Raw genomic sequence first — 27,489 nt, forward strand, 5'->3', positions numbered from 1 at the left:
GTAGGCAGGAGTCTGCCCCTCCTCCACCAGACTCCCCGCCTCTTTCCACCCTCAGGGCCCCGTATTGAAGAGATTGCAGGGGACGGGATGAGAGCAATTGGCCTTTCTGCCCCTCTCTAGAACATTCCCTACAGTTGCTTTTGAAAAGGCTGGTTGTAATCCATTTGACTCCGGGGCCTGTGCCGCGCTTCATCTGTCAGGGTTTGATAAGCCCCATAAGGAGAGGCCGGTGAGTGAGTCGGTGAGTGAGTCGGGGCGATCGAGCGGTTCCAGGGTCGTTCTGAGAGCAGAGATGGCTTGACTGCGTCAGATCCTCCCTTTCTTCCTCCGTCCCTGCCAGTGCTTCAGTTTCTCCCTTTACGATAGAGAAGGATGTGACTTCTCAGCAGAAATCTGGCCTAGTAGATCGCGCACCGGCCCGGGAGTCGGAGGACCTGGGTTCTAATCCCGACTCTGCCACTTGTCCGCTGTACGACCTCGGGCAAGTCACTTCGCGTCTCTGGGCCTCGGTTTCTCCTCATCTGTAAAATGGGGATTAAGGCCGTGAGCCCCCCGTGCGGGACACGGACTTTGTCCAACCTGATTATCGTGAGTCTACCGGAGCGTTTAGTGCAGTGCCTGGCACAGAATAAGCAACTACTAAATACCGTTTAAAAAAAAAAGAGAGAGAGAAAGAATGTTGAGAGCCTCCAGTGAGGTCCCTTGGGATGTAAATTCCGCGGGTCCGGGGAGGCTGGATTTCGAAACCAGTTTGCACAAGAGGGAGCGAGTCGGCCCCCCAGCTGGAAGCCCACCAGGGACACCAGACCCCAGGGGGTGGGAGCAAATAGAAGCAAATCAGTTTGGACGCAGTCCCTGCCCCGAGCGGAGCTCCCAGTCTCAATCCTCATTTTCCAGAGGCGGTAACTGAGGCCTAGAGAAACGAAGCGACTTGCCCAGGGTCACCCAGCGGATGAGCGGCGGAGCTGGGATTCGAACCCAGGGCCTCTGACTCCCAGGTCCACGCTCTATCCCCTAGGGCCGCGTCGCTTCTCACTCGTGTGCTTGTGGGCCGGCCCAGGCGAAATGAAACCGGGGCCACAGGATGGAGGGGTCCGAGCTCCACGTGTGGGGTAGGGCTTTCTAGGGTCTCCTTCCGGAAAGACCGACCGCATCCGTAGACATCCCGAGAAAGCCGGTGGGGCAGGGGCTCCGAGCACCGGGGTGACGATAATGATAACTACTATGACGTTTGCCAAACTCCGTGTGTCGAGCACTGTTCTAAATGCTGGGGTCTGTACGAGGTAATCTGGTTGGCCACAGTCCCTGTCCCACAAGGGGCTCACGCTCTTAATCCCCATTTTACAGATAAGGTCCCTGAGGCGCAGAGACTTTCCCAAGGCCACCCAGCAGACCAGTGGCGGAGCTGGGATTAGAACCCATGACCTTCTGACTCCCAGCCCCGGGCTCTATCCTCCGAGGGGAGCCTGGGGAGGGGAGCGAGGGACTTGAGGCAGGTTTGATCTGATTTTGGTCAATCAAGTAATCGGCAAGTTGATCGGGGTTGAGGTTGCTGAGGGTTTCTGGAAGGAATTAAAAGTCTAGGATAGTTGGCAGGGGTTGCCAAAGGCTTGGGAGCCAGTGAGGGAGAAGGAATGTCTCTGAGCAGCAGAGAGGGCAGAGTAGTCAGTCGCACTTACTGTGCGCAGAGCACTGTACTAAGCGCTTGGGAGAGCCCAATATAACAAAACAACAGCCAGGAGAAGCAGCATGGTATAGTGGATAGAGCGTGGGCCTGGGATTCAGAAGGTCATGGATTCTAATCTCAGCTCGGTCACTTATCTGCTGTGTGACCTTGGGCAAATCGCTTCACTTCTCTGGGCCTCAGTTCCTTCATCTGTAAAATGGGGATTGAGACGGTGAGCCCCACGTGGGCCAGGGACCGCGTCCGACCCGATTTGCTCGTATCCACCCCGGCGCCTGTTGGCACATAGTAAGTGCTTACCAAACACCATAATTTTTATTATTATTACGGTATGGGCACTGAGATTGCCACTGTGCCTCCCACGTTTCAAGCCCTGCAAGGTGCCAGAGCTACTCCACAGTGTCCCTCACTCATTTTACAGAAGCCTTGAGTTTGAGGCGAAGCCGAGAGAGTCGGCGACACAGAGAGAGAATTCGCCAGCTCTAGAGCTCGACCTGGACAACGTAGACTCGCGGCAGGGTCGGCCCGATCATTGTCATTCGTAATAGTAACGGTACTGGTTAAGCGTTTACTATGTGTCAAGCACTCTTCTAATCGCCGGGGCAGATGCAAGTTAGTCGGGTCCGAAAAAGTCCCTGCCCCACCCGGGGCTCACGTCAGTAGCCCAGACGTCTGATTGAGAAGCAGCCTGGCCTAGTGGACAGATCACGGTGCCCGGGAGTCCGAAGGGCCTGGGTTCTAATCCCGGCTCTGCCACGTGTCTGCTGTGTGACCTTGGGCAAGTCACTTCACCTCTCGATACCTCAGGCATCCCGTCTGTAAAATAGGAATTAAGACTAGGAGCCTGCCTATGTGGGAAATGGACTGTGTCCAACCTGATTACCTTGTATCTACCCCAGCGCTTAGTATAGTGCCTGGCACATCGTAAGTGCTTAACAAATACCATTAAAAAAGAAAAGTCGGAGGCTAGGGAACCCCCTCCTTCCTAATCCAATAATCCCCAGAACCAGTTGCTCATGGCAGTCTCGGGTTTTGCCCCTAAAGGGAAAACGCTCCTTGAAGCGCCTAAAAGCCGCGTGTTCACGAGCAGCTGTTTATGATTTCAGACGCGTTCTTACCCCTTCACCCCAAACTCATCCTTTGGCCTTTCCCTTCCCACACAGCTGGTTTACTTTAAATCCTCCTTTTGGATTTCTTTGGCCTCATCGCAGCGGTCTCCTCCTCCGGTCCATTAACGATTCCACATTTCAATGAGTAGAAGGGCTCCGGGAGGCTGCCGATAAAGAGGAATGGACTTGTCTGTACAGTCTCGTGGGCGGGGGCGGTTTTCCCCATCGTATGAAATCCATCCATCAGTGGTGTGTATTGAGCGCCCACTGTGTGCAGAGCACTGCATCGAGGCGCAGGGAGTAAATTGGCATTCTAATCCCGGCTCCGCCGCTCGTCTGCTGGGTGACCTTTGGCAAGTCACCTCACTTCTCTGGGCCTCAGTTCCCTCATCTGTAAATGGGGGTTAAGACCGTAAGCCCCATGAGGGAGAACGGTGTCCAACCTAATTAGCTTGTGTCTACCCCAGCACTTAGTTCGGGTCTGGCACATAGTACAGCGCTTAACGCATGCCTTTATTGTTATTATTATTATTATTATTAGAGCGAAGTTTGTGGGCTGGGTTGTAGTGGGAGGGCAGCAAGCTGTGGTCTAGTTGGTAGAGCACGGGCCTGGGAGTCAGAAGGGCTCAAGTTTTCATCCTGGTCCTGCCCCTTGTCTGCTTTGAGACCTTGGGCAAGTCACTTCACTTCCCTGTGCTTCAGTTCCCTCATCTGTAAAATGGGGATTGAGCACGTGAGCCGCACGGGGGACAGGGACGGTGTCCGACCCAATTTGCTTGTATCCACCTCAGCACCTAGTACAGTGCCTGGCACAGAGTAAGCGCTGAACGGATAATAATGTTGGTATTTAAGCGCTTGCTATGTGCAGAGCACTGTTCTAAGTGCCGTAATAATAATGATATCAGGTGCACTAGAAAGGGTCTTTGGAGAGCTCTGGAAGTCCGGCCATCGGGGCCTGGTGAATAGTAGTTCATTAGTAGAATTTCAGGTGGGGTTGAAGCTCCCTGCCCACTGTGTAAACATTTCTAGTGGCGGTTGAGAAAGAAGAACCAGGTTGCCCACAGAGCAAGATTTTTTCTTTTTTTTTTTTTGGTAATGGTCTTTGTTAAGCCCTTACTATGTGCCAGGCACTGTACTGAGCACCGGGGTCGATATAAGCTAATCAGGTTGGGCACGGTCCACGTCCCCCGTGGGACTCACGGCCTTAGTCCCTGTTTGACGAAATTCAAGTGACTTGCCCTAGCTCCCACAGCAGCCAGGCGGCAGAGCCGAGATTAGAACCCAGGTCCTCTGACTCCCAGCCCCGTGCCACGCTGCTCCTCGGCACTAGCGGGGTCTTTGCTTGCTGGAAAGGTGAATGGGTAAGGAGGGTTGAGCAGTGATCCACTTATTTCTGTTTGGGTCATGATTAGAACCCACCTCCTGGTCCCAGTTGCAGCTGGCTGGAGCCTAGCTTGAGCTTTGGAGGAGACCGGAGAGGAGCAGACCGTTAGACCGTGCCGCAGAACGGAAGGAGGCGGGTGAGCCGTGGAGATTAAGCGGCATGAGTGGAATGACCCAGAAAACGACCTGAGAAGCAGCGTGTCCTAATTGTTAGAACGCCGGGCCTGAGAATCAGAAGGACCTGGGTTCTAATCCCGGCTCCCCCACCTGCCTGCTGTGCAATCTTAGGCGAGAGGCTTCACTTCTCTGTGCCTCGGTTACCTCATCTGGAAAGTGGGAATTAAGACTGTGAGCCCCAAGTGGGACCTGGTTTCGGTCCAACCAGATTGCCCTGTAACAGAGTTGTGCACACGGAATGTGCTCAATAAATACGACTGAATGATTGAAAGTTTGAAACTCACCCCGGTGCTTAGAACAGTGTCTGGCACATAGTAAGCGCTTAACAGATACCATTAAAAAAAAATGGTAAAAGGCACATTGCTGGGTGTTTGGGCAGGGTCTGCTGTAGCTCAAGTCTCGGAGTTACTGACCCTTCTCCTCGCTTCCTTGGCCAAGCACATCTTGGGCAGAGAAGTTGTCTACCGACTCAATATTGTAATCAGTCGATCAGTGGCATTTAATGAGCGCTTACTCTGTGCGGAGCACAGCGTTAAGAGCTTGGGAGTGTACAATACAATCAAACAGCGCGTACGAGGCGAAGAGCACTGTTCTAAGTGACAGAATTAGCGGACGAGTTCCCTGCCCATAACGAACTCACTGTCCAGAGTGCTCTCCCAAGCGCTTGGTACAGAGGTCTGCCCACAGTAAGCGCTCAATAAATACCAGCATGGAGTAATGGCTAGAGCACGGGCCTGGAAGTCAGAAGGTCATGGGTTCCGATCCCGGCTCTGCCACTTGTTTGCTGTGCGGCCTTGGGCAAGTCATTTCTAAGCCCCCTTTCCCTCTGCTCCTCCTCCCTCCCTTCCCCTCCGCACTCTGCTCATTTGTATATATTTTTATTCCCCTATTTATTTTATTAATGAGGTGTACATCCCCTTGATTCCCTTTACCGTGATTAGGTTGTCTTGTTTTTGTCCAGCGTGTCCCCCGATTAGACTGTAAGCCCGTCAGTAGGCAGAGATTGTCTCTATCTGTTGCCGAATGGTACATTCCAAGCGCTTAGTTCAGTGCTCTGCACGTGGTAAGAGCTCAATAAATGCTATTGAATGAATGAATGAATGAATGAATTTCGCTCCCTGGGCCTCAGTTACCTCATCTTTAAAATGAGCATTGAGACTCTGAGCCCCATGGAGGGCAAGGACCGAGTCCGAGCCCATTTGCCGGTATCCACCCCGGCGCTTAATACAGTGCCCGGCACCTAGTAAGCGCTAAACAAATGCCGTAATTATTATTATTATTTACTACGGTTGACGATGATCGTGGCAGAGAGCTGTAAAATCAGTCAGTCAGTCCTGTTTATTGAGCGCGTACCGTGTGCGGAGCACAGCGGTAGGCGTCGGAGAGAGTACACCGTAACAAAAAGCGGACACGTTCTGTCGTAGAGACCGTCGCTAGAGAAAGGGCCCGAGAAAGGGTCCGTGGGGCAGAGTTCTAAAATGGAAAATAGCCGGGGATCGCCAGGGCTGAGAACAGGGCAGAAGCACCTCCCCCGTTTTGTTCCGAGAAATAGCTTGTGCCGGTCCAACGGGAAAACCGGGCCCGGGTCCCAGACGCACTTGAGAGATTCCTGTGGAGCCAGTGCCGGGGGAACGCTGCTGACCTTCGTGTCGCTGGGAAACGCCGCTTCTCCGAAACAAGGGGCAGCCACTGGGATTCATCTTTCCCCCTTGGTAGGCTCGTCGTGGGCAGGGAACGTGTCTGTTATGTTCTGCTCTCCTTAAGCGCTTAGTAGAGGCCCCGCACCCCGTGAGTCAATCTCCCATGGGTTGACTGGGAGAGATCGAGCGCTTACCATGGGCAGGGCACCGTACCGATCACTTGGGAGAGTACGACCCAACAATGTAACAGACGCATTCCCTGCCCGCGACGAGCCGACGGTCTAGACGGGGAGACGGACATCAGTGGAGATAAATAGGCGACGGATGTGGACATAAGTGCCGAGGGGCAGGAGACGGGTTGGTGAAATGAAGGGAGCAAGTCAGGGCGACGCAGAGGGAGTGGGAGAAGAGGAAAGGGGGGCTTAGTCAGGGAAGGCCTCTTGGAGGAGGTGCGTCTCCGATAAATAAGGCTTTGGAGGTAGGGAAAGCGATGGTCTGTCGGACGGGAAGAGGGAGGGCTTTCCAGGTCGTGGTCGAGAGGTTGGCAGACCCGGGATTCACGACGTCTTGGGTTCTAATCCCTGCTCTGCCACCCGTCCCCTCTGTGACCTGGGGCAAGTCACTTCACTTCTCTGTGCCTCAGTTACCTCATCTTTCAAATGGGGATTGAACCTGTGAGCCTCACGTGGGACAGGGACTGCGTCCCACCTGATTTCCTTCTTTCCATCCCGGCTTAACGTAAGTTAACAAAATTTTTACTATTTTATGGTATTTGTTAAGCACTAACTATTTTGCCAGGCACTGTACCAAGTGTCGCGGGAGATCCAAACTATTCAGGTCGGACACAGTCTCTGTCCCACATAGTACTCTCCCCTTCTTAATCACCGTTTTACAGAAACTGAGGCTCGGGGAAGTGAAGCGACTTATCCGAGGTCTCATGGCAGGCAAGCGGCAGAGCTGGGATTAAGAACCCAGGTCCTCCGACTCTCCGGCCGGGGCTCCTTCCACTAGGCCACGCTGCTTCCTTGGTTCGCTGGGTAACCGCAAGCCAGAGACAGAACAGCCCCTGCCGCCTCAAGTGTCACTCGGGGAAGATACGGAATTAGCCGGCACGTTCCCTGCCCAGAACGAGGTTACGGTCTAGAGGGTGGACGCCAACATCCCACCGTCCCCGGGATTCCCTCAGCAGTCAGCCGGCCTGTCCGAACACCTCCCGCTCAGACCCCGACGCCAACCTCGTCCATGTGCCGGTGGGTGTCGTCGTCCCTCCCCCCCCCCCGTTCCGATCGGACGGAGGGCCGAGGCGGGAAAGCTCACTGGGCCTGGAAGGAATCCGGCTCAGCCTGACCGTCTTTCCAGTGCCTTGGAGGAGCGGGCAGATTAAATCCGTGTGCGAGGGGAAGAGAGAGCCTGAGGGTTTTCTTCCTTGTAAGGCAGGCTTCTGAATCAGCCCGCCTCACCTCCTCCCTGCCTCGGCTCTTTACCTCTAGAGCAGCTGGCCGGGCGGGATTTTTCCAATCTTTCCAGCCAAAGGACCAAGCGAGGAGCTCTGCTTTGGCCTCTCTGTCTGTTTTTCAGGCGGGAGAGGGGGGAGGTCTTCTTCGTGTCCAATTCGTTCATTCCAATCGTATTTATTTAGCGCTTATTGTGTATAGAGCACTGTACTAAGCCCTTGGGAGAGGACAGTATAGCAGTGACCAGACGCATACCCTGCCCACAGCGAGCTTACAGTCCAGAGGGGGAAACGGTCCAAGAGAAGCAGCGTGATCTGGTGGAAAGAGCGTGGGCCTGGGAGTCAGAGGGCCTGGGTTCTAATCCCGGCCCCGCCACTTGTCTGCTGTGCGATGCTGGGCACGTCGCTTAATTTCTCTGAGCCTCAGTTGCCTCCTCTGGAAAACGGGTGTTAAGACTGTGAGCCCTAAGTGGGACAGAGACTGTGTCCAACTTGATTATCTAGTATTCATTCGATAGCATTTATTGAGCGCTTACTATGTGCGGAGCACTGTACTAGGCGCTTGCACTGCACTATCCCAGCGCTTAATACGGTGCCTGCCACATAGTAAGTGCTTAACAAAGACCACTTGAAAAGCGAGTTGTGGAGAAGAACTTCTAGATCCATAGGATTCTCTTCTTCCCAAGCCAGGGCAGCTCTATTCCGCTGTCTCTCTTTTTCCCTTCTTCATTCAGTCGGTATTGACTGAGCACTTACTGTGTGCAAAGCACTGTACTAAGCGCTTCCGCTCCATCTCTCTCCAACCGCCTCATTACTCGGTGCTGGCTCAGGTCTGCCTTTCAGTGCCGCTCCTTATCCCGTGTCCCGGCTCAGTGTAAACAATCACCTTCACCCAGCTGGCTCAGGCAGCTTTTCCCTTCCCCTTTTCAATCAATGGCTTTTACTGAGTGCTCACTGCGTGCCGAGCCTTGTACTGAGTGCTTGGGAGAGGACAGTGCAAAAGAAAAGGTAGATAAGCTCCCCTGTCCGCAATGAACTTACAGTCTAATGGGGGAAACAGACATTAATCCCTTCCCTCTTCTATTTTAAGTGCAGTGATAATGATTTTAATGGTGGCATTTGATTAGCTCTTACTGTGTGTTAAGCGCGCGCGTTCAGCTTGGGCACTGCCGCAGTCCCTCAGTCAAAGTCACAGGCATTGGATCCCCATTTTATAGACAAGGAAACTGAGGCCTGGAGAAGTTGAGTGACTCGCCCAAGGTCACACAGGCACCCATATGGTAAAAGGCGGAAGCTGTTAACCTCTCAACCCACTCGCTTTCTCAACCTGTGGGTGAACTGAGAGCCCGGGGCGGCCCCGAGAGCGGAGGATCTAGGACACCTGGGTTTCCTAAGCCTCGACCAGCAGATCCCCAGAGTTTGAGGTCGGTCCGCTGGACGCCGAGGTTGCTTCTCAGCCTGGGTTCTGCTTGGTCCAAGTGTTGAACTTCTCGGGTCGTGATCTTTTCCTCTGGAAAGCGAGCAGAGAGCTCCTGCCCTAGTCCTTCATCCCGGCATTCATTCATCTGATTGTATTTACTGAGGGCTTACGTGTGTGCAGAGCACTCTACTAAGCGTTTGGGAGATTACAGTATAACAATAAACAGACATTCCCTGCCAGGCATAAAAGAACAACCGTTGGACATCATGCAAACGAAGCCATCCACCCAAGAGCCATCCTGTATGGCCTGGGAATGGGTCTGCTAATTCTCTTACTTTCCCAAGTGCTTAGTCCAGTGCTCTGCACACCGTAAGCGCTCAATAAATACCGTTGCCTGACAGATACGATTGAGTTCCAGGATTGTCTTTAGCTGTGGGGTCTTGAAGCCCCCACCTCGTACCCTCTCCCCAGTGACTGACTTCTCCGGTCCTATGAGAGGCTTAGCGGGATTATGGGCAGGGCTTCGGGGTGTAAAGAAGTCTAGACTCTAAATTCCTTGTGTCTACTAACCCTTTAGACTGTAAGCTCAGTATGGGCGGGGAACATGTCTGTGAACTCTGTTAGACTGGACTCTCGCAAGCGCTTCGTACAGTGCTCTGCACCTCATAAGTGCTCACTGGGCCTCCATCGGTCGAGTGGTTGAACTCTGTTGTGTTGCACTCTTCCAGGCGCTTAGTATGATGCTGTGCACACCATAAGTGTTCAAGAAACTCATTCATTCAGTTGTATTTACTGAGCGCTTACTGTGTGCAGGGCACTGTACTAAGTGCTTGGAAAGTACAGTTCGGCAACAGAGAGAGACAATCCCTACCCAACAACGGGCTCACAGTCTAGAAGGGGGGAGACAGGCAACAAAACAAGTAGACAGGCATCACTACCGTCAAGATAGATAAATAGAACCACAGATGAATGCACATCATTAATAAAAGAGAGCAATAAATATGTACAAATATTCTAGTGCTGTGGGGAGGGGAAGGGGGTAGAGCAGCGGGAGGGAGTCGGGGCAGCGGGGAGGGGAGGAGGAGCGGAGGAAAAGGGAGGGCTCAGTCTGGGAAGGCCTCCTGGAGGAGGGGAGCTCTCGGTAGGGCTTTGAAGAGGGGAAGGGAGTTTGGCGGATGGGAGGAGGGAGGACCTTCCAGGTCAGAGGTAGGACGTGGGCCAGAGGTCGACGGCGGGACAGGCGGGAACGAGGCCCAGTGAGGCATCTGTTGGGTGATAGTTGGCGTCTCCAGCGGTAGTTACGGATGTCATCCGACGGGTGTGCTACCAACGCTGCCGGTCGCTGGACTGTAAGCTCCCCATGGGCACGGATCGTGCCTACTCCTCTTTTCTTCGGAGCTCTCCCGTGGGCTTAGTAGGGTGCTCTGCACACGGTAAACGCTCAGTAACTATCTTGGGGTGATCGATGGAATGGCATCAGCTCGGTACCCGTCAGTCCTCCGAGGCCACCCGCAGTGATGATGATGATGGTATTTGTTAAGCGCTTACTGTGTGCCAAGCACCGTTCTAAGCGTTGGGCGCCGTTCTGTGGGATTTAGCGAGCGCCCTGTGGTGAGCGCCAAGAATCGTTAGATCAGACATCATCCCGGTCCCACGTGGGGCGCCCCGGGGAAGGGGAGGGAGAACGGGTATCGAATCTCCATCTTCCAGTTGAGGAGGCTAAGGCCCAGAGAAATTAAGTGACCTAATCAGCAGGGAGGTCTCAAAAACTCCCATCTTCTAGATGAGGAAGTTGAGAACCAGAGAAGTTAAGCAACCCAACACGCAGGTATCAAAGCCCCATCTTCCAAATAAGGAAACCGAGGCACAGAGAAGTTAAGCGACCTCACCGGGAGGCAAGGCCTCCAGACTACTCTCTCTCTGTTGGGCCTGTGCTATTTCTGGCAGCTCTTTCTAGAGATCTGAGGAGGAGGGCTAAAACAGGATGTATAGCAAGTGATGATAAATTCCTGAACGTATCCCGAGAGCTTATTTTTTATTCCACACCTTATTGGGACTGGAAGAGCTTCACGTGCCTCTCCCCCCCCCCCGCCCTCACTCCCCTGTAACTCCCCAGTCCCGTCAGACGCAGAGCCCGTAAAACCCGGTTTTCTTTGTAGTCTAGGATATTTAAGTGTTTATTTTGTGCCAGGCAGGCCAGCCCTAGGGTAGGTTTAAGCTAATCGGGTCGGATACGGTTTCTGTCTCACGCGGGGCTCACGGTCGTAATCCCCGTTTTCCAGAGGAGGTCACTGAGGCCCCGAGAAGTGAAGTGACTCGCCTAAGGTCACCCGGCAGACGAGTGGACTGGAACCCGGGTCCTGCTGCCTCCCAGGCCCCGGCTCTACCCTCGAGTTCGTGCTGATCCTCAGGGTGTGAACTGGTCACGAGGTGACGCAGTGTGTCGGTGAGGGCTTCCGCTGCCCGTCTCCTTCTACGGACGGGAGCTGACCTAAAGCAACCCTCCTTTCACGTCCACCCGGTCCTCTTCCGTTCACTCCCGGCGGAGGCTTCCTGGGAAAGCATCCCCGTAATCAAACCCCGAGAGGATTTCTTCCTCCGAAACCCTCCGCCCGAGGATTTCACTGAAGCCAGACGTGCCTCCCCCCCCGACCGAGGATCTCAGCCGCCTCAGAGCTTTGCACAGCCTGCTCGGCTGGTTTGGCCAAGGCCCCCGAGTACTCTCCGGGGTTCGAACCGTCGGGCCGCCCCCGTGATGGGCCGGGCCGACGGGACGTTCCCGCTTGCCAAGCCGGGCGAGGCAGGACCCCCTGGAGTCCCGAGCCGAGACAGCTCCTCTTCCTCCCGTGGTAGATATTTGCTTTACCAGAGTCGGAAAAGCCTGTGGACCGGCCTAGTGGTTAGGGTGTGGGCCTGGGAGTCGGAAGATCCCGGGTTCTAATTCCCGCTCCGCCACTTGTCTGCTGTGTGACCTTGGGCAAGTCACTTCTCTAGGCCTCGGTTCCCTCATCCGTAAAATGGGGCTGAAGGCCCCGAGCCCCGTGGGGTGCAGGGACTGCGTCCTACCTGATTAGCCGGTTTCTATCCCAGCATTTAGTACAGTGCCTGGCACATAGTAAGCGCTTAACAAATACCACGGTTCTTATCGTCGTGGCCAGGGAACAGGTCTACCAACTCCGCTACGTTGTCCTCTCCCGAGTGCTCAGTGCAGCGCCCACACCTAGTAAGCGCTCAGCACGATCGATCGACTGGATGAATTTTTAAGGAAGTCACGTTTCCGAGCCGCACCGTACTCGTCCGTTTGCCTCTTGACTTCTCACGCTGCTCCTTTTTGTCTTCTCCCTCACAGTACATCCTCTCAGGCTCTGACGACTTCAACCTGTACATGTGGAGAATCCCCCCGGACCCGGAAGCGGGTGAGTAAATGAACCAGGTGCACTGGGTTCAGGGATCGAGACCATCCTGCCTGCCCGGGAGGGGGTTAAGGGACCCTCCGCCGGTGACCCGGGTGACCGCCGGGCAAGAGTGTGAACCCAACGCACCAAGTACAGTGCTCTGGACAAAGTAAGCCCTCAATAAATATGATTGAAGAATGAATGGAAGCGGTCGTCGGCCGGTCTGAAATGCACCGGGAGATCCTTCTGAACCTTGAAAGAAAAAAAATCCAAAGCAGTTTCCAGGGTAACGGCCCCACTTTCCAAACGGTCTGGCGTAGAAGCAACCTGAGGAAAGAGTCCAGGCCTGGGAGTCGGAGGACCTGGGTCCTAATTCTGGCTCTGCCGGTCATCTGCTGGGTGACCCGGGGCAAATCACTTCTCTGGGCCTCAGTTTCTTCCTCTGACAGATGGGGATTCAGTAGCCGTTCTCCCTCCCATTTAGACTGTGGGCCCCATGCGGGACAGGGACTGTGTCCGACCTTTTCAATCGATCAGTGTATTGAGCGCCTACAGCGTGCAGAGCAACTGTACTAAGCGCTCGGTAGAGTACAAAACAATATAACAGACACAACGAGCTTACCGTCTAGAGGGATCAACCTGATTCATTTGTACCTACGTCAGTGTTTAGAACAACGCTTGACATATAGTAAGCGCTCAACAAACACCACGATCATTACGAATCATCGCTCAGGGAGCCTCAAACCCGGAGATGCTCTTCTTCCTCTCCTCCACCGTCGGTTTTCTCTCCCTCCACGGTATCTGTAACTCCCCGAAGTTTCCGCTCGGCCCCACGGCCGCACGACTCCCTCCGGAGGAGACCCGTTCCGTTTCGGCTCCTTCTTTCCGCCGGAGAACTGGTGGCAGGGGAGAGTAACCTGGTTGGGTTTTCTTCTCCAGGGTCGTTTCAAGCCGAGATACGTTGACGGTTACAAAGAGACGCAAACGCGAGAGCGAGAGAGTGTGTGGGCACGTGCGTAGGGTGGGGAGGGTTGTTTTGAGTCGTCTGAAGCAAAGCGTTCGGATGGCCGTGTGGGCTCAGTTCCAGGACACCTGGGCTTCCAGGCAAATGAGGTCATTCTTCCCCCTTGCTAGAGCTTTGTGGTAAAACGCCGGGGTGCCGTAGCAAAGAGACGACCCTTTGATCCTGTCTGAAGGAGCACGGAGAGAACCCTCCCAGTACGGGTGGCCTGGGTTTCCATCTGGTCTCTTGGCTTCCGGAAGAAAAAGCAAATCCGGTTGCCGTTCCGGGCGGTCGGTCATATTTACTGAGCGCTTACTGCGGGCAGAGCACGGTACTAAGCACTTGGGAGACTCCGATATAAGAATAGAACGGACGTATTCCTTGCCCACCACGAGCTTACCGTCTAGAGGGGATGAACTCTAGACTGCGAGCTCATTGTGGGCAGGGAGTGTCACTGTCCAGCGCTTAGTACGGTGCCCGGCGCTTAGTACAGTGCCTTGCGCATAGTAAGCACTTAGCAAACACCGTAATTATTATTGTGGTCATATTATACTTTCCCAAGCGCTCAGTACAGCGCTCTGCACCCGGTAAGCGCTCAATAAATGCGAAAGAATGAATGAAAGCCTGACAACAGCCCGGGAAGCGGGCGTAGCTGGGACGCGTTAGCAAAAGTTGCGCGGGAGAATGCAAAACATATTGCAACAGAGGTTTGTCTCTTGCTGGTGGCTCGGGGGAAGGAAAGTAGGTATTGCCCCATTATTGGATGGACAAGATTATTACCAAATGTCTGAGCTGGTTACAAACTGCCTTTTGAAACTCCTTCAGTGCCTTGCTTGAAAATAACCATCCGTCTCTGCGGTTGGTTACTAAATGGATTACAGTGGGCCTCCTGCAGATTTCTGCGTGTTCCTCCCCCTCATTCCGCGCTCTCCCCCCTTTTTTTTTCCTTTCTTCTTGGAAATCTGGTTGCAGCACATGAAGCTCCGCACCTTTTGAAGCCCCCCAGATGTGATGGCAGAGGTTGATCCGAATTTTAGCCGGCGTGCCGGGGACGGCTTGCGCTAGTGCCTCCAGGTCCCCAGTTGATTAGCTTCAGGGAGTAATATCTGCGGTTTTAATTGCCTCTTTTGCCGGTTCCCCAAAAGGTTTTCATTACTTTCCACTTGGCGTGGCTTTAAAACCGAAGCTAATCCCAAAGGGAATGTTCCCCGGAGGCTTTGCCTTTGGACAGAGGGATGGGGGCGGAGGCAAGCAGGGTCTGGGAGTAGCGACCCTAGACTGTAAGCTCGTTTCGGACGGGGGACGGGTCCGCTCCATCGTTGTCTTCTCCCAAGCACTCAGTACAGCGCTGTGTACACAGCAAGTGCTCCCTAAATACGATCGATCGACCGATCGATGGCGGTCCGGTCGGAACCTTTTATTCTCCGCGGAAGGTCGGTCCGCTTTCGGCGGACGGTAGACCGGCCCCCGACAAGATGAAGGCCGGAGGTGACAGTTGGGTCGAAGGTCCAGCCGATCCCAGGGTCCCTCAGCACGTTGGGTGGGTCGTTCCGTCTCTCCAAAAGAGAGGGCCCCGGGGGCTCTTCCTGAACCGGCCTCCCCCAGGAGGAGCGTGGCTTAATGCTTAGAGCGTTTGCCTGGGAGTCAGAAGGACCTGGGTTCCAGTCCTGCATGACCGCGGGCAAGTCACTTCACTTCTCTGGGCCTCAGTGACCTCATCTGTAAAATGGGGATTACTGTGAACTCCATGGGAAGCATGGAATGTGTCCCACCTGATTAGCTTGTATCTAACCCAGTGCTTAGTACAGTGTCTGGCACAAGTAAGCGCTTAATAAGCACTATTAAAAAAAAAAAAAAAGACCTGGGTTCCGGTCCTGGGTCTGCCACTTGTTTGCTGTGTGACCTTGGGCAAGTCATCTGAATAATGGGGATTAAGATTCTGAGCCCATGGGACATGGACTGGGTCCATCCCGATTATCTTGTATGTACTCCAGCGCTTAGAAAGGTACCTGGCACATAGTAAGCGTTTAACAAATACCATAAAAAAAAAAAAAAAAAGGACCTGGCTTCTAGTCCCCGTTTTGCCACTTGTCCGATCAAGTCCCTTCACTTCTCTGTGCCTCAGTTCCCTCATCTGTAAAATGGGAATGAAGACTGAGCCCCCGAGGTGGGACACGGACTGTGTCCAACCTGATTATCTTGTGTCTACCCCAGAGTTTAGAACAATGTCTGGAACATAAGAAGCACTTAAGAGATACCGTAAAAAAGAAAGGGGGACGATTCAGGCGCTCGGCCCCTTCACTGAAGCAGGCTTAGCGAACGACGGACCGGAAACCCTTCTCTCCCCTCCTGCCCAGCCGGGGCGATCTCCTTGGCAACAGAGGCGAGAGACGGTGCCCGTCTACCCAGCGGCGGTCAGCGCCGGGGAGAAGACGGAGCCAAGACGCGGCTGCAGAGCTCGTGGGTCGGGGCAGCCGTGGGCTTGGACGCCAAGGTCAGGGAGCCGGAAGGAGGGGGAGCCCTTGGTGCTGAGACCCCCAGATGCCATCCCAGCTCTGCCACTTCACTCCTCTGTTCCTCAGTTCCCTCATCTGTAAAATGAGGATTAAGACTGGGAGCCCCGTGTGGGACGGGGGCTGTGTCCAACCCGATTACCTTGTATCTACCCCAGTGCTTCAAACAATGCCTGGCACATGGTAAGCACCTAACAAACACCAGGATTATTCTTATTATTACCTCAACCCTCAGCTCCCGGTGTCGGGCCCTTGGCGAGCCTTTTTTTTTTTTCCCCCCGTGCCCTCTGTGCCCGCCCCGAGGCCTGGCACCGAACCCGTCTGGTTGGCCGGGTTCCCGGAACGGGCCTCGGAGCGCAGGTGGGTCACGGCTGGGGCTCGAGAGACGAACGGGTGACGTCTTTATCTGTTGGAGGCTACGAGCCGGGGCACGATGAAGCTGGTTCTCCCTAAGGAGCCTCCCCCACACCCTGCCCATCTCCGAGCCTGCTCTTTGGAGCCTGGCTGGGTCGTAGAGAAACGGGCCTCGTAGAGAGAAGAGAGAAACTGCGTTGCCCAGTGGCTAGAGCCCAGGGAGTCAGAAGGACCAGGGTTCTGACCCCAGTTCCTCCACGTGTCTGCTGTCGTGGACCTCGAGCAAGTCGCTTCACTTCTCTCTGGCTCAGTTCCCTCGTCTGTAAAATGGGGGTGAAGACTGTGAGCCCCATGTGGGACAGGGACTGTGTCCCACCCGATTAGCTTGTCTCTACCCCAGCGCCTAGTATAGTGCCTGGCACATGGTCACAGCTTAACAAATGCCGGAAAGAAGCGGGACTTCAGAGCTAGTCTAAACCTGAGCATAACCTAAAACCCTAACGATAATGGTGATGATAGTGGTATCTGTTAAGGGTGTGCCGAACCCTTAATGCAATCAGACGGAGTCCTTGTCCCACATTCGTTCATTCAGTCGTATATATTGAGTGCTCACTGTGTGTAGAGCACCGTATTAAGCGTTTGGGGAGTACAATATGACAATAAAGAGACACATTCCCTGCCCACAATGAAATGGGACGACCAGGCTGAGAGGGAAGGAGAAAAGTTTCCAAATCCCCATTTCCCCCGACGGAAATTCCCTCTAGACCGTAAACTCGTTGTGGGCAGGAACACGTCTCCCAACTCTGTTGAATTGTTACTCTCCCAAGCGCTTAGTCCAGGGCACTGCGCGCAGTAAGCTCTCAATAAATACGACCGATGGATTGAAATTGAAGCTCCAGGGAAGCGAAGTGATTTTTCTCAAGGTCACCCAGCGGGCACGTGGCAGAGTCGGGACAGGAGGTCCCGGTTCCTGAGTCTCAAGCCCTGTGGTCTTTCCGCTAGGCCACACAGCTTCCAAAGACGGCCAGGGAGACGAAAACAAACGCGGCGTTAACAGGCATCCTGAAGGTTATTCATTCGTTCGTTCAATAGTATTTACTGAGCGCTTACTGTGTGCAGAGCACTGTACTAAGGGCTCATGGAGAGTACAGTACAACAGTAAACAGACACATTCACGCTCCCAGTCTGGAGGTCTGGGAGACGGACTTCGATACCAAAAAAAAATAAAGTGACGGATATGTAAGTCAGTGCTGTGGGGCTGGAAGGGGGGGAAGAGCAAAGGGAGCAAGTCAGAGCTACGCCGAAGGGAGGGGGAGATGAGGAAAAGTAGGGTTTAGTCTGGGAAGGCTTCCTTGGAGATGTATCTGGGTGCTGGGGCGGCGTTTTCTACAGGTCCCTAGGGGACAGGCAGGCCAATTTAGAGCTATTGCCTATCCCAGAGCCGGAATATATATTATATATACATATTTATACATAAATTTATAAGTGTTTAACAAATGCCCTTTATATATATATATATATATATATTTATATATATATATATATATAAAGGGCATTTGTTAAACACTTATTCTGTGTCAGGTACCGTACTGAGCACTAGGGTCCTTTCTTCCACGCAGTCAACTTGAGTCTCTGCCCTTGACTCTGGGAAGATAACTGGGTTCACGCTCCAGAAAAATCATCAGAGTGGCAGTTAAGTGTTTACTCTGTGCCAGGCACTGTCCTAAGCACTCTGGTGGATATAAGAAAATCAGACACAGTCCCTGTCCGACATGGGGGGCTCACCGTCTTAACCCCCATTTTCCAGACGAGGGAACCGAGGTACAGAGAAGCGAAGCGGCAGAGCCGGGCTTAGAAGCCGTGTCCTTCCGACTCCCAGGCCTGGGCTCTATCCACCGAGCCTCGCTGCTCCCCGGAACAGCTCTTGTCTGCAGAGCCTCCCTCGGCCTCCCATTCCCGCCGTCCTCCCTGCAGGAAGTGTGAAGGTCTTCTTCGGTGACCTCCCGCAGGAGGCCCGGCTTCTCCGTGGAGATTGCTGGCGACTTCCTCCTCCTCAGCCGTTTGAGAGAGGAAGTTGCGGGACTCGTTTTACCGGAAGGTTGTGGGGGTCGGAGCAGTGCAGCCTAGTGGAAAGAGCATAGGTCTGGGAGTCAGAGGACCCGGGTTCTAAATCCAACTCCGCCTCTTGCCTGCTGTGTGACCTTGGGCAAGTCACTTCTCTGGGCCCCAATGACCTCATCTGTTAAATGGGGATTAAGACTGCGAGTCCCACGTGGGACAGGGACTTTGTCCGACCAGACGCGCTTGAATCGACCGCAGCGCTTAGAACAGTGCTTGACCCCTAGTAAGTCCTTAACGGATACCATCATTAAGGTCATGGGTCCTATTCCCAGCTCCGCCGCTTGTCTGCTCTGTGACCTTGGGCAAGTCACTTCACGTCTCGATGCCTCACTTACTTCATCTGTAAAATTAACAAGTGCCATTATTATTATTTATTGCCAAATAACTCGGACCGCTATCTCTTGGGTGGGAGAATTGCATGGGGATGAGAGAGAGAGAGCAAGAGAGAGAGTTTGCGTGTGTGTATGCGTATGTGTATACTTGACTCTATTTATCGCCATTGTTCTCGTCTGTCCGTCTCCCCCGATCAGACCGTAAACCCGTCAGACGGCAGGGACTGTCTCTCTCTGTTGCCGACTTGTTCATTCCAAGCGCTCAGTACAGTGCTCTGCACATAGTAAGCGCTCAATAAATACTATTGAATGAATGAATGAATACACCCACGTGTACGTATGCCACACACCTCTCCCAAAACCACAGATTGTTTCAGTGAGCCCACCACAGCTCCTCTTCTCTCCGACTCTGCAGAGGAAAATAAGTTGTTTGTAATTGGGAAGAAACAATGTCAAGTGTGGATAATGAGAGGAACCCGTGGTAATTGGCCTCCTCCTCTTCCAGAGCCAAATGGTGACCGGCCCGGTCCAGTTGGGGCACCCCCCCCCCGTGGCCCCGGCAGCTGCAAACATCTGTTTCGCACTGGTTTGCAGAACTTCGCTCCCCGCGTTGTCCGTCAGTGCCTCGGGAACGGTCGGTGTTCAGGGGGCGGGGAGGCTCGTGGTCCCCGTGGCTTTCTTGGGGTTTGGGCTGGGTCCGACGGTCCCTGTCGTCCCGGGCCCGTTCTCTGGCCGAAGCACCTGGTGCTAGAGTAGTGGGCGGGCACTCACTAAATCCCGAAGATGACGGTGATCCATCCACCGAAGGTCTCGGCCAGACCAGGTTAAAGTTCTGGTGGATCTGAGTCCGAGGAAATGCGTTCAGAGAAAGGGTTGGCCAGACCAGATTAAGGTTCTGATGCATTTGAGGCAGAGGTGATCCGTCCAGAGAAGGGGTCGCGCAGAACAGATTACGGGAGTGGTGGATCCGGGGCAGAAAAGGTCCAGTGGGTCATACCGGGCCCCTTCCCCTGACGGGAGCGGGCCCAGGTTTTGTTTTTTTTAAATGGTGTTTCAATTATATTTATTGAACCCTTATTGGGTGCAGAGCATTGTACTAAGCCCTTGGGAGGGTACAGTATACCAACAGACAGACACAGTCCCGCCCACAATGAGTTGACAGCCTAGAGGGATCCACCGCCTTTTCCAATGCGCTCACCGGGTCCTTATGGAACATCCGGCAGAAGTAAAAAGTACAACCTCGGCGGAGCTAACGAGGCGGAGAACGAGGGATGGTGGGAAAGCCTGAAGTGGGAACCGTCCCCCGGCCAGGGTAGGCTTCAAGCTGTCCAAGGACGGCTTCTTCCCAAACAGGTTTGGCTCCAAAATTTGACGGAAGATTTCTCTTCCCAAAAACACGGTTGCCCATGGTACAACCACCCCCACGAGTCCGCTGCTGGAAACCGAGGTGGCTGGTTTTTTCTGTATGTCAACCAATCAGTGGTATTGATGGAGCACTTACCATGTGCGGAGCACTGTACTGAGCGCTCGGGAGAGTCCAGGGCAACAGAATTAGCAGAAATGTTCTCTGCCAGAGGTCCAGCAGTAAGGTGGAGGTAAGGGAATTAATGGCCGCCCCATCTCCTCCCGATTTTGTAAAGAGGAAGCAGCTCTCTTTTTATGGTATTTATTAAGCGCTTACCGTGTGCCAAGGCACTGTTCTAAGTTCTGGGGTAGATACAAGGCAGTCTGATTAGATACAGTCCATGTCCCACGTGGGTCTCTCGGTCTTGATCCCCATTTTACAAATGAGGTAACTGAGGCGCAGAGAAGTGAAGTGACTTGCCCAAAGTCACGCAGCAGGTGAGTGGCGCAGCCAGGAGTCCTTCTGACTCCAGGCTCGGTTTTCTGTCCCTGGGCCACACTCCTTCCAGGTCTTGATCTGCTTTCTCTCCTGTCCAGCCAGGAGCGAGTCAATCAATTAATCGTATTTATGGAAGGCTTATTGCGTTCAGGACCTCGTACTTGAGAGAGTACAGCACAACAATAGAAGACACATCCCCTGCCCACCGTGAGCTTACACACTAGAGGGGTAGGCAGACACTGAAATAAATAAATACATTTCGGAGAGGTACCCAAGTGCCGCGGGGGCTGGGGTGGGGGTGAGTAAAGGGAGCAAGTCAGGGCAGCACCGAAGGGAGCGGGAAAGGGGAAACGAGGGCTTAGTCAGGGCAGGCTTCTTGGAGGAGATGGGCCTTCAGTAAAGCTTTGAAGGTGGGGAGAGGAACTGTCTGTCGAGTGTGAAGAGGGAAGAAGTTCCAGGCCAGAGGCAGGACGGGGTTGAGAGGTCGGTGGCGAGATTCAGGAGATGGAGGCACAGTGAGAAGGTTGACATTAGAGGAGCAAAGTGCGCGGGCCGGGTTCTAGTAGGAGAGTAGCGAGATGAGGTAGGGAGCAAGGTGACTGAGTGCCTTAAAGCCGATGGACTACTTCAATTCCCTGTGCTTTCTCCGTGGCCCTTCACTCATTCACTCAGTAGTATTTATTGAGCGCTTACTAGGTGCGGAGCACTGTAGTAAGCGCTTGGAACGTACAGTTCGGCATCAGATAGAGACAATCCCTGCCCAGTGATGGGCTCGCCGTCGAAACGGGGGTGACAGACAACAGAGCGAAAGAGAACAAAACAAAAACAAGACAACATCATCAAGATAAATAGAATCAAGGGGATGTACACCTCATTAACACAATAAATAGGGTAATAAATAATATATACAAATAATATATACACGTACTGCACTCGGATCTGGACACTTGAATTGATTTTCAGCCCACAGCCCCAACTTCCCGCCACCTGGCCCTTTGCACTTAGATTTGCAGCTTTTATTCACCCCACCCTCAGCCCCTACCGCATTAATCTACATACCTATCATTCATTGTAACATCCGTCTACCCCTCTAGACGGTAAGCTCGTTGCGTGCCGGGAACGCGGCTACCGTCTCCGTTGTATTGTCCTTTCCCAAACGTTTAATCTACAGCAGTCGCTCAATCCATATTGTCGACTGATGGATTAATGAAAGTGGAAGTTCCCAGGATATCCCGAAGTCCTACTGTTTCCTCTTTCTCTTCTTCCTTCTTTCCCTCTGTACCTCCCCCCACCCCCGTCCCCCACCGCAATCCTCTCCCAACCCGTGTCTTCAGCACTTTATACTCTGAGGGGAGCGTGGATTCAACTTCTCTGAAAGAGAGTCAGTTCAGATGATGGGTTGCTCTCCTCCGCTTGTGGGATAAAGTTCCTCATTTCTGCCAACCCTGCAATAGTGTACTCTCCCAAGTGCTTAGTACGGTGTTCCAGACACAGCCCTCAGTAAAGACCAGTGACCGATTTGATTAACGAAAGCTGAAGTTCCCCGGCCAATAAGAAGTCCTACTATTTTCTCTTTCCCTTCCTCCTCCTCCCCCTCCTCGTTCCCCCCCGTCCCCCCCGTCCCCCCGCGCACACACCCGGCTCCTCCCTCAATCGTCTCCCAACCCATGTCATTTAGCAGTTTATATTCTAGATTGTAAGAGCGCTGTAGTCAGGGAACGTGTCTACCAACCCTGTTTTATTGTACTCTCCCAAGCGCTTAATACAGTACCCAGTAAGCCGTCGATAAATATGATCGCTCGATTGACTGGGAGAAGAATGGATTCAAACTCTGAAAGAAAGCCAGTTCAGATGACGGGGTGTTCTCCTCCCGCTTGGGGGGGATTAAAGTTCCTTGTGTCTGCCGACTCTTCTGGAACACTCTCCCAAGTGCTGTGTACAGTGTTCCGCACACGAAAAATGCAATTGGTTGATTGATGGGTGGGGATCAAATTGCCGCCAGGATGCGGCAAGAGGAGCAAGGAAGCAGCGTGGCCTAGTGGAAAGAGCCCAAGAATAAGGATTTTGTTCGTGAGTGCGCTGGAGGGGTGTGAATGCTGAGTACCCCGCTATTTAGGTAACAGAAGTGCCCAAAATGCCAGTTGGGGTGGGGGGGCGGGGGGGAATGATGAGAACAAAGAGGATTACACATAGATGGCCTCCTGGAGAAGGGCTTTGAAAATGAAGAGAGCTGTGGTGTGACAGATATGGAGGGGGGAGATGTGAGGGCTTATTGAGTGCCTTAAAGTCATTGTTCAGGAGTTTCTGTGAGATGCAGAGAGGGGTGGATGACTACTGGAGGTTTTTCAAGAACATGGAGACGTGCACATTGACGCCCATTTCACTATCAGTCGATCGGTGGTATTTATCGAGCGGCCGCCGGAGTGGGTTTGGAACCCAGGTCCTCCATCTCCCAGGCCTCCGCTCTTTCCACTAGGCCAAGCAGTCGTGGGTAAGAGCGTGTGCGGAAAGCGTCCGTCCGTCGTCGTCCTTGTCGCCGTAAGCCTTTCGCAAGATTCAGCGGCCTGTTTCGCCCACGGCGGCTTCTGAACACGCCCCCCCCCCGTCTCCAGCCCAGAATCGTTAGCCTGCTGTCTTGTTCCCGGACCTTGTTCTCATCCCGGTGTGGGCCGTCCTCTTGACTCCGTGACTCTTTTCCCCACAGGTGGCGTGGGCAGGGTGGTCAATGGAGCTTTCATGGTGCTGAAAGGCCACCGGTCCATCGTAAACCAAGTGCGATTCAACCCACACACCTACATGATCTGCTCCTCGGGCGTGGAAAAGATCATCAAGGTGAGAAGCTCTCCTTCCCCTGGCCTTAGCGGTAGACACCGGGTTGGAGTCGGAGAACTCGGTCTAAGCCTCCTTGAGGGCGGATGTCTACAACGTGTGAGCGGATTCCCCGGGGCGTGAGCAGGCGGCGGCACGTCCCGGGAGACGCAGCCCCTTCGCCGGCGACGGCAGGGGCCGTGCCTCGCGGGAGTGGCGCGTGGCGGGCAGACGCCTGTGGCAGAAGGGGCGAAGCAGCGTGGCCTAGCGGGTAGAGCCTGGGCCTGGGAGTCGGAAGGACCTAGTTTCTAATCTTGGCTTCGCCGCTTGTCTGCTGTGTGACTTGGGGCAAGTTGTTCCATTTCTGGGCCTCGGGTACCTCATCTGTAAAATGGGGATTAAGACTGAGCCCCACGTGGGGCAGAGACTGTGGCCAATCTGCTTAGCTCTGTGTCTACCCCAGTGTTCAGAACAGTGCCTGGCACCCGGCGCTGAACAAATACCTTAAAGAAAGAAAAAGAAATGAACGCAACCCGTTCTCGGAGGCCAGGGGAGGGTGGGGGATGGAGTATGGGAAGGGTGATGCATTCGATGGGAATTTGGGTCTCTCCGGATACCGACACGCTCCAGTCGGCAAATCCTAGAAAAGCCTGAATTTGGAATTTGTGCTGCCTCAAAGAGCTGAGAAGGGAGAGGGAGACCCAGATTCTGCTGCTGATCCCAATCTGGAATGTGGCTTGAGAACGTTTGATCCTCTCTCTCCGCCTTGAGATTCTCCCACTGCAAAGGCCTCCTTAGCCTCAGTGTTGTTGCGTCATTAGTATCCCTAATTAAGCAGTCAGTCAGACTTATCATAGTGGCTAGAGCACGGGCCTCGGGGGTCCAAAGGTCTTGGGTCCTAATCCCCGCTCTGCCACTTATCTGCTGTGTGACCTCGGGCAAGTCGCTTCGCTTCTCTGGGCCTCGGTTCCCTCATCTGTAAAATGGGGATTGAGACCGTGACCCCCGCGTGGGACAGGGACTGCGTCCAACCCATCTTGCTTGTATCCACCCCAGTGCTTAGTAGAGTGCCTGGCACATAGTTCGGGGCTTAACAGATACCACAGTAATTATTACATTATTATTTAGAGAAGTAGCATGGCATAATAGAGCACGGGCCTAGGACTCGGAAGGTCAAGGATTCTAATCCCGGCTCCCCCACCTGTCTGCTGTGTGACCTCCTGCAAGTCACTTCACTTCTCTGTGCCTTAGTTACTTCATCTGTAAAATGGAGATTGAGACTGGGATAGGGACTGTGTCCAACCCGATTAACTTGTATCTCCCCCAGCGGTTAGTATGGTTCTTGGCACCCAGTAAGTGCTTAACAAATACCGTCATCATTATCATTATTATTATTTAGGTGTTTAAATGTGCAGCAGGGCTCCCAGTAGCCAAGTAGTCCTCTCAGAGGCCACGGTTTTTTTCCCGCTCTCCCCATCTCTCTTCCCACCCAGAGGCCAAGTCCTTCTCCTGCCATATTTAACCTGAAAGTCAATCAGTTGTATTTATCGAGCGCTTATTGTGTGCAGAGCACCATACTAAGCACTCGGGAGAATAAAACTCAGTAGATTCGGTAGAACCGTTCCCTGCCCACTACGAGATGCCGACCTCCGTTCATTCAGCCTTCCCTCTCCGCGTTTTCTGTTCTCACAAGTCGGCCCATCTCTGCTCGAGCTACTCCGGGAGCCGTTGACCGGATCGCCTTGGGAGGGAAGGCAGAAATACCCAAAAAAGAAACAAAACCTCATTCCCCTGATGGTGATTCAGGCCACTGGGGTCTAATGAGCTGCTTGACTCAGTTACATATGGACTGAATGAACGGAGGCCTGCCAAGAACTATTTTTATTGTCTGCGTCCAAGGGACCCAGCCTGGCGCATCTCCATGGGAGAATGGCCCAACGCCGACTCCTCTCATTCCAGCGGCTGACCCTCGCCTCTTTCCCCGGAAACCGCTCCTGGCCGTCCTCTGCTTTTTTTATGCTATGTTAAGTGCTTACTGTGTGCCAGGCGCTGTGTGAAACGCTGGGGTGGTTACAAGCTAAGACAAAGTCCCCGTCCCACGTGGGGCTCGGTCTCACTCCCCGTTTTTACAGATGAGGTGACTGGGGCCCAGCCAAGCGAAGTGACCTGCCCGAGGTCACAGAGCAGGCGAGTGGAAGACCTGGGCCGAGAACCCGGGTCCGTCTGACTCCCAGGCCCTACCCACTGGGCCATGCTGCTTCTCGATTACCTGCGGCCTGGGCCTTCAGCTGGCAACTAGACGATTCTCGGCCACCCGACGGGAGTTTAAGGAAGTCGACGAGTGAAATTTGTTGATTGTTTAATGTGTGCGGAGCACTGTACGAAGCGCTTAGGAGAGTACGGTGGAACTGAGTTGGTAGGCGGGTTCCCTGCCCACAACAAGCTCACAGTCTAGAGGACTAGAGAGAGAGCAGAGCCTGTGAGCCAGCAATTTGTTGGTTCTTTCCAAACCTGCTCGTCCTCCTCCTCCTCCTCCTCCTCCTCTTCCTTCTCCTCCACCTCCTCTGCCGCCTCCTCCTCCGTTCTGTCAGCAGCCCCTCCACAGCGGTGAAAGTCCACCAGCCCGCCAGCAGCCGAACAAGCCCACCGTTCCCCGCCCCCAACTAGCACTTCCGGGAGCTCCTAGTGCAGGAGCCGGGATAGCTTTCGGTTGCCGCCCCCAGCCGCGATCGCCACACCGCTGTTGCGGGTTATTGTTTTGTATTTTTGAGATTCTTCCTTTCCCACAACCCAGCTCGGTTTCCTCCCAGCCTTAGCCCTGGCCGGGGGGCAGGGCGAATTTTCATGCCTCTGCTCTTCCATAAGAGGAATTTTGGCCGGGCGGGAAAGAACGCTTCCTCCCCTTCCTGGAAATTCTTAGTAGCGAGGACTTGTTCTCGGGCCGTTCCGCTTTTCCGTTCCTTCCCCCGGCGGGGCTTTGATCCCCGTGTTCGCCGATGACTAATGGGTCACTAATAGATCTTTGCCTGAGCCTCGGCACTTGCCCCATCCGGGCCCGGTGACATCACCCCCGGGGAGAGTCCGGGTTGGGCATCCCGTGGGCAGAGAGTTTTCCGTGGTGCCCCTCATAGGGGGCCTCGGGCCGGGGGCGGGCGGCTGCTCTCCGGCTACCGTTGAGCGAGCCCGAGTCCCTGAACTGAAGATCACGGGTTGGAAGGCAGCCAGAGTCCCAGAAGAGGGAGGGAAAATGTCTTCTGCATGAGGCAATCCCGACTGAGCCAGACAGTTTGCTCGGAGAAGTGTGTGTGTGGGGGAGAGGGTTGCGGGAGTCCCTTCCCGGTCATTTCACTGGCACCGGGCTCCCCGGATGTGGCGGAGAGCGGGTGGCACCATGGCTGCCCGCCCCGGGGGTTCACGGAGGGCCGGGGCCTTAGCCCCGTGAGGTCGGCACCGAGGGAGCAAAGCCACCACCCGGGGGCACAGGCAGGCAGCCGTAGCTCACCCTCTCTGTCCCACCTCTTGGGTCCGGAAGAGAAGCTGAGGCAGGGACAGGATGGCATCCGCACGTCTTGCCCCCTTCCTTTCGGAGGAGGAAGATGCCGCCGTTTTCCTTTTCCCCGGGGCTAGGCGCGAGCCATTCCTTGTCCCCTCCCCAAAGCCCCGATGAAGACCCACCCAGGGGAACACTGAGGAATGGGATAAGGGTCGGGGCTCGAGAGGCATCGCGGCAATTCCTGTAGGGTCGCCCGATTGCCCCTCCTCTAGACTGTAAGCTCTTTGTGGTCAGGGGATGTGTCTGTTTATGGTTGTATTGTACTTTCCCAAGCACTTAGTACAGTGCTCTGCACACGGTAAGGGCCCCATAAATACGATTGAATGAATGAGTGATTGCCACGCCATTTGGGGCGGGGATCCGTGGGCCACGGTGCAGACAGTATAGCCTAGTGGAGAGAGCACAGGTCTGGGAGTCAGAAGGACCTTGGGTAGGTCATTTCACTTCTCTGGGCCTCAGTTCCCTCATCTGTAAAATGGGGATTGAGATTGTGAGCCCTCTGTGGGACGGGGACCGTGTCCAACCCGATTATATCTTGTATCTCCCCCAACTTTTAGAACAGTGCCTGCCACACAGTAAGTGCTTAACAAATACCACTAGTTGATATTATTAGCAATGCCCTGGGCAGCCGTGCTCAAGGCCAGCGGATACCGGTCAAGAACGGCACGTCGATTGCGCGTCCCCGTGAGGTTCTAGCCGCG

The 27,489-nt window shown here is 54.0% G+C and overlaps 1 protein-coding gene across 5 annotated transcripts in view; it reads left to right on the plus strand.

Moving 5' to 3' along the window:
* DCAF5 (DDB1 and CUL4 associated factor 5) overlaps window positions 1-27,489 on the plus strand; it is an 88,557-nt gene that overhangs the window by 52,432 nt on the left and 8,636 nt on the right. For all 5 annotated transcript variants that reach the window (XM_029065682.1, XM_029065692.1, XM_029065702.1 and 2 more), the window contains exons 7-8: window positions 12,216-12,282; window positions 23,132-23,259. In XM_029065682.1, the coding sequence (XP_028921515.1) occupies window positions 12,216-12,282; window positions 23,132-23,259 (195 nt within the window). The remainder of the gene's footprint in view (window positions 1-12,215; window positions 12,283-23,131; window positions 23,260-27,489) is intronic.

Source organism: Ornithorhynchus anatinus, chromosome 1 (genome assembly GCF_004115215.2).
Source record: "Ornithorhynchus anatinus isolate Pmale09 chromosome 1, mOrnAna1.pri.v4, whole genome shotgun sequence".
NCBI classification, from domain to species: Eukaryota; Metazoa; Chordata; class Mammalia; order Monotremata; family Ornithorhynchidae; genus Ornithorhynchus; species Ornithorhynchus anatinus.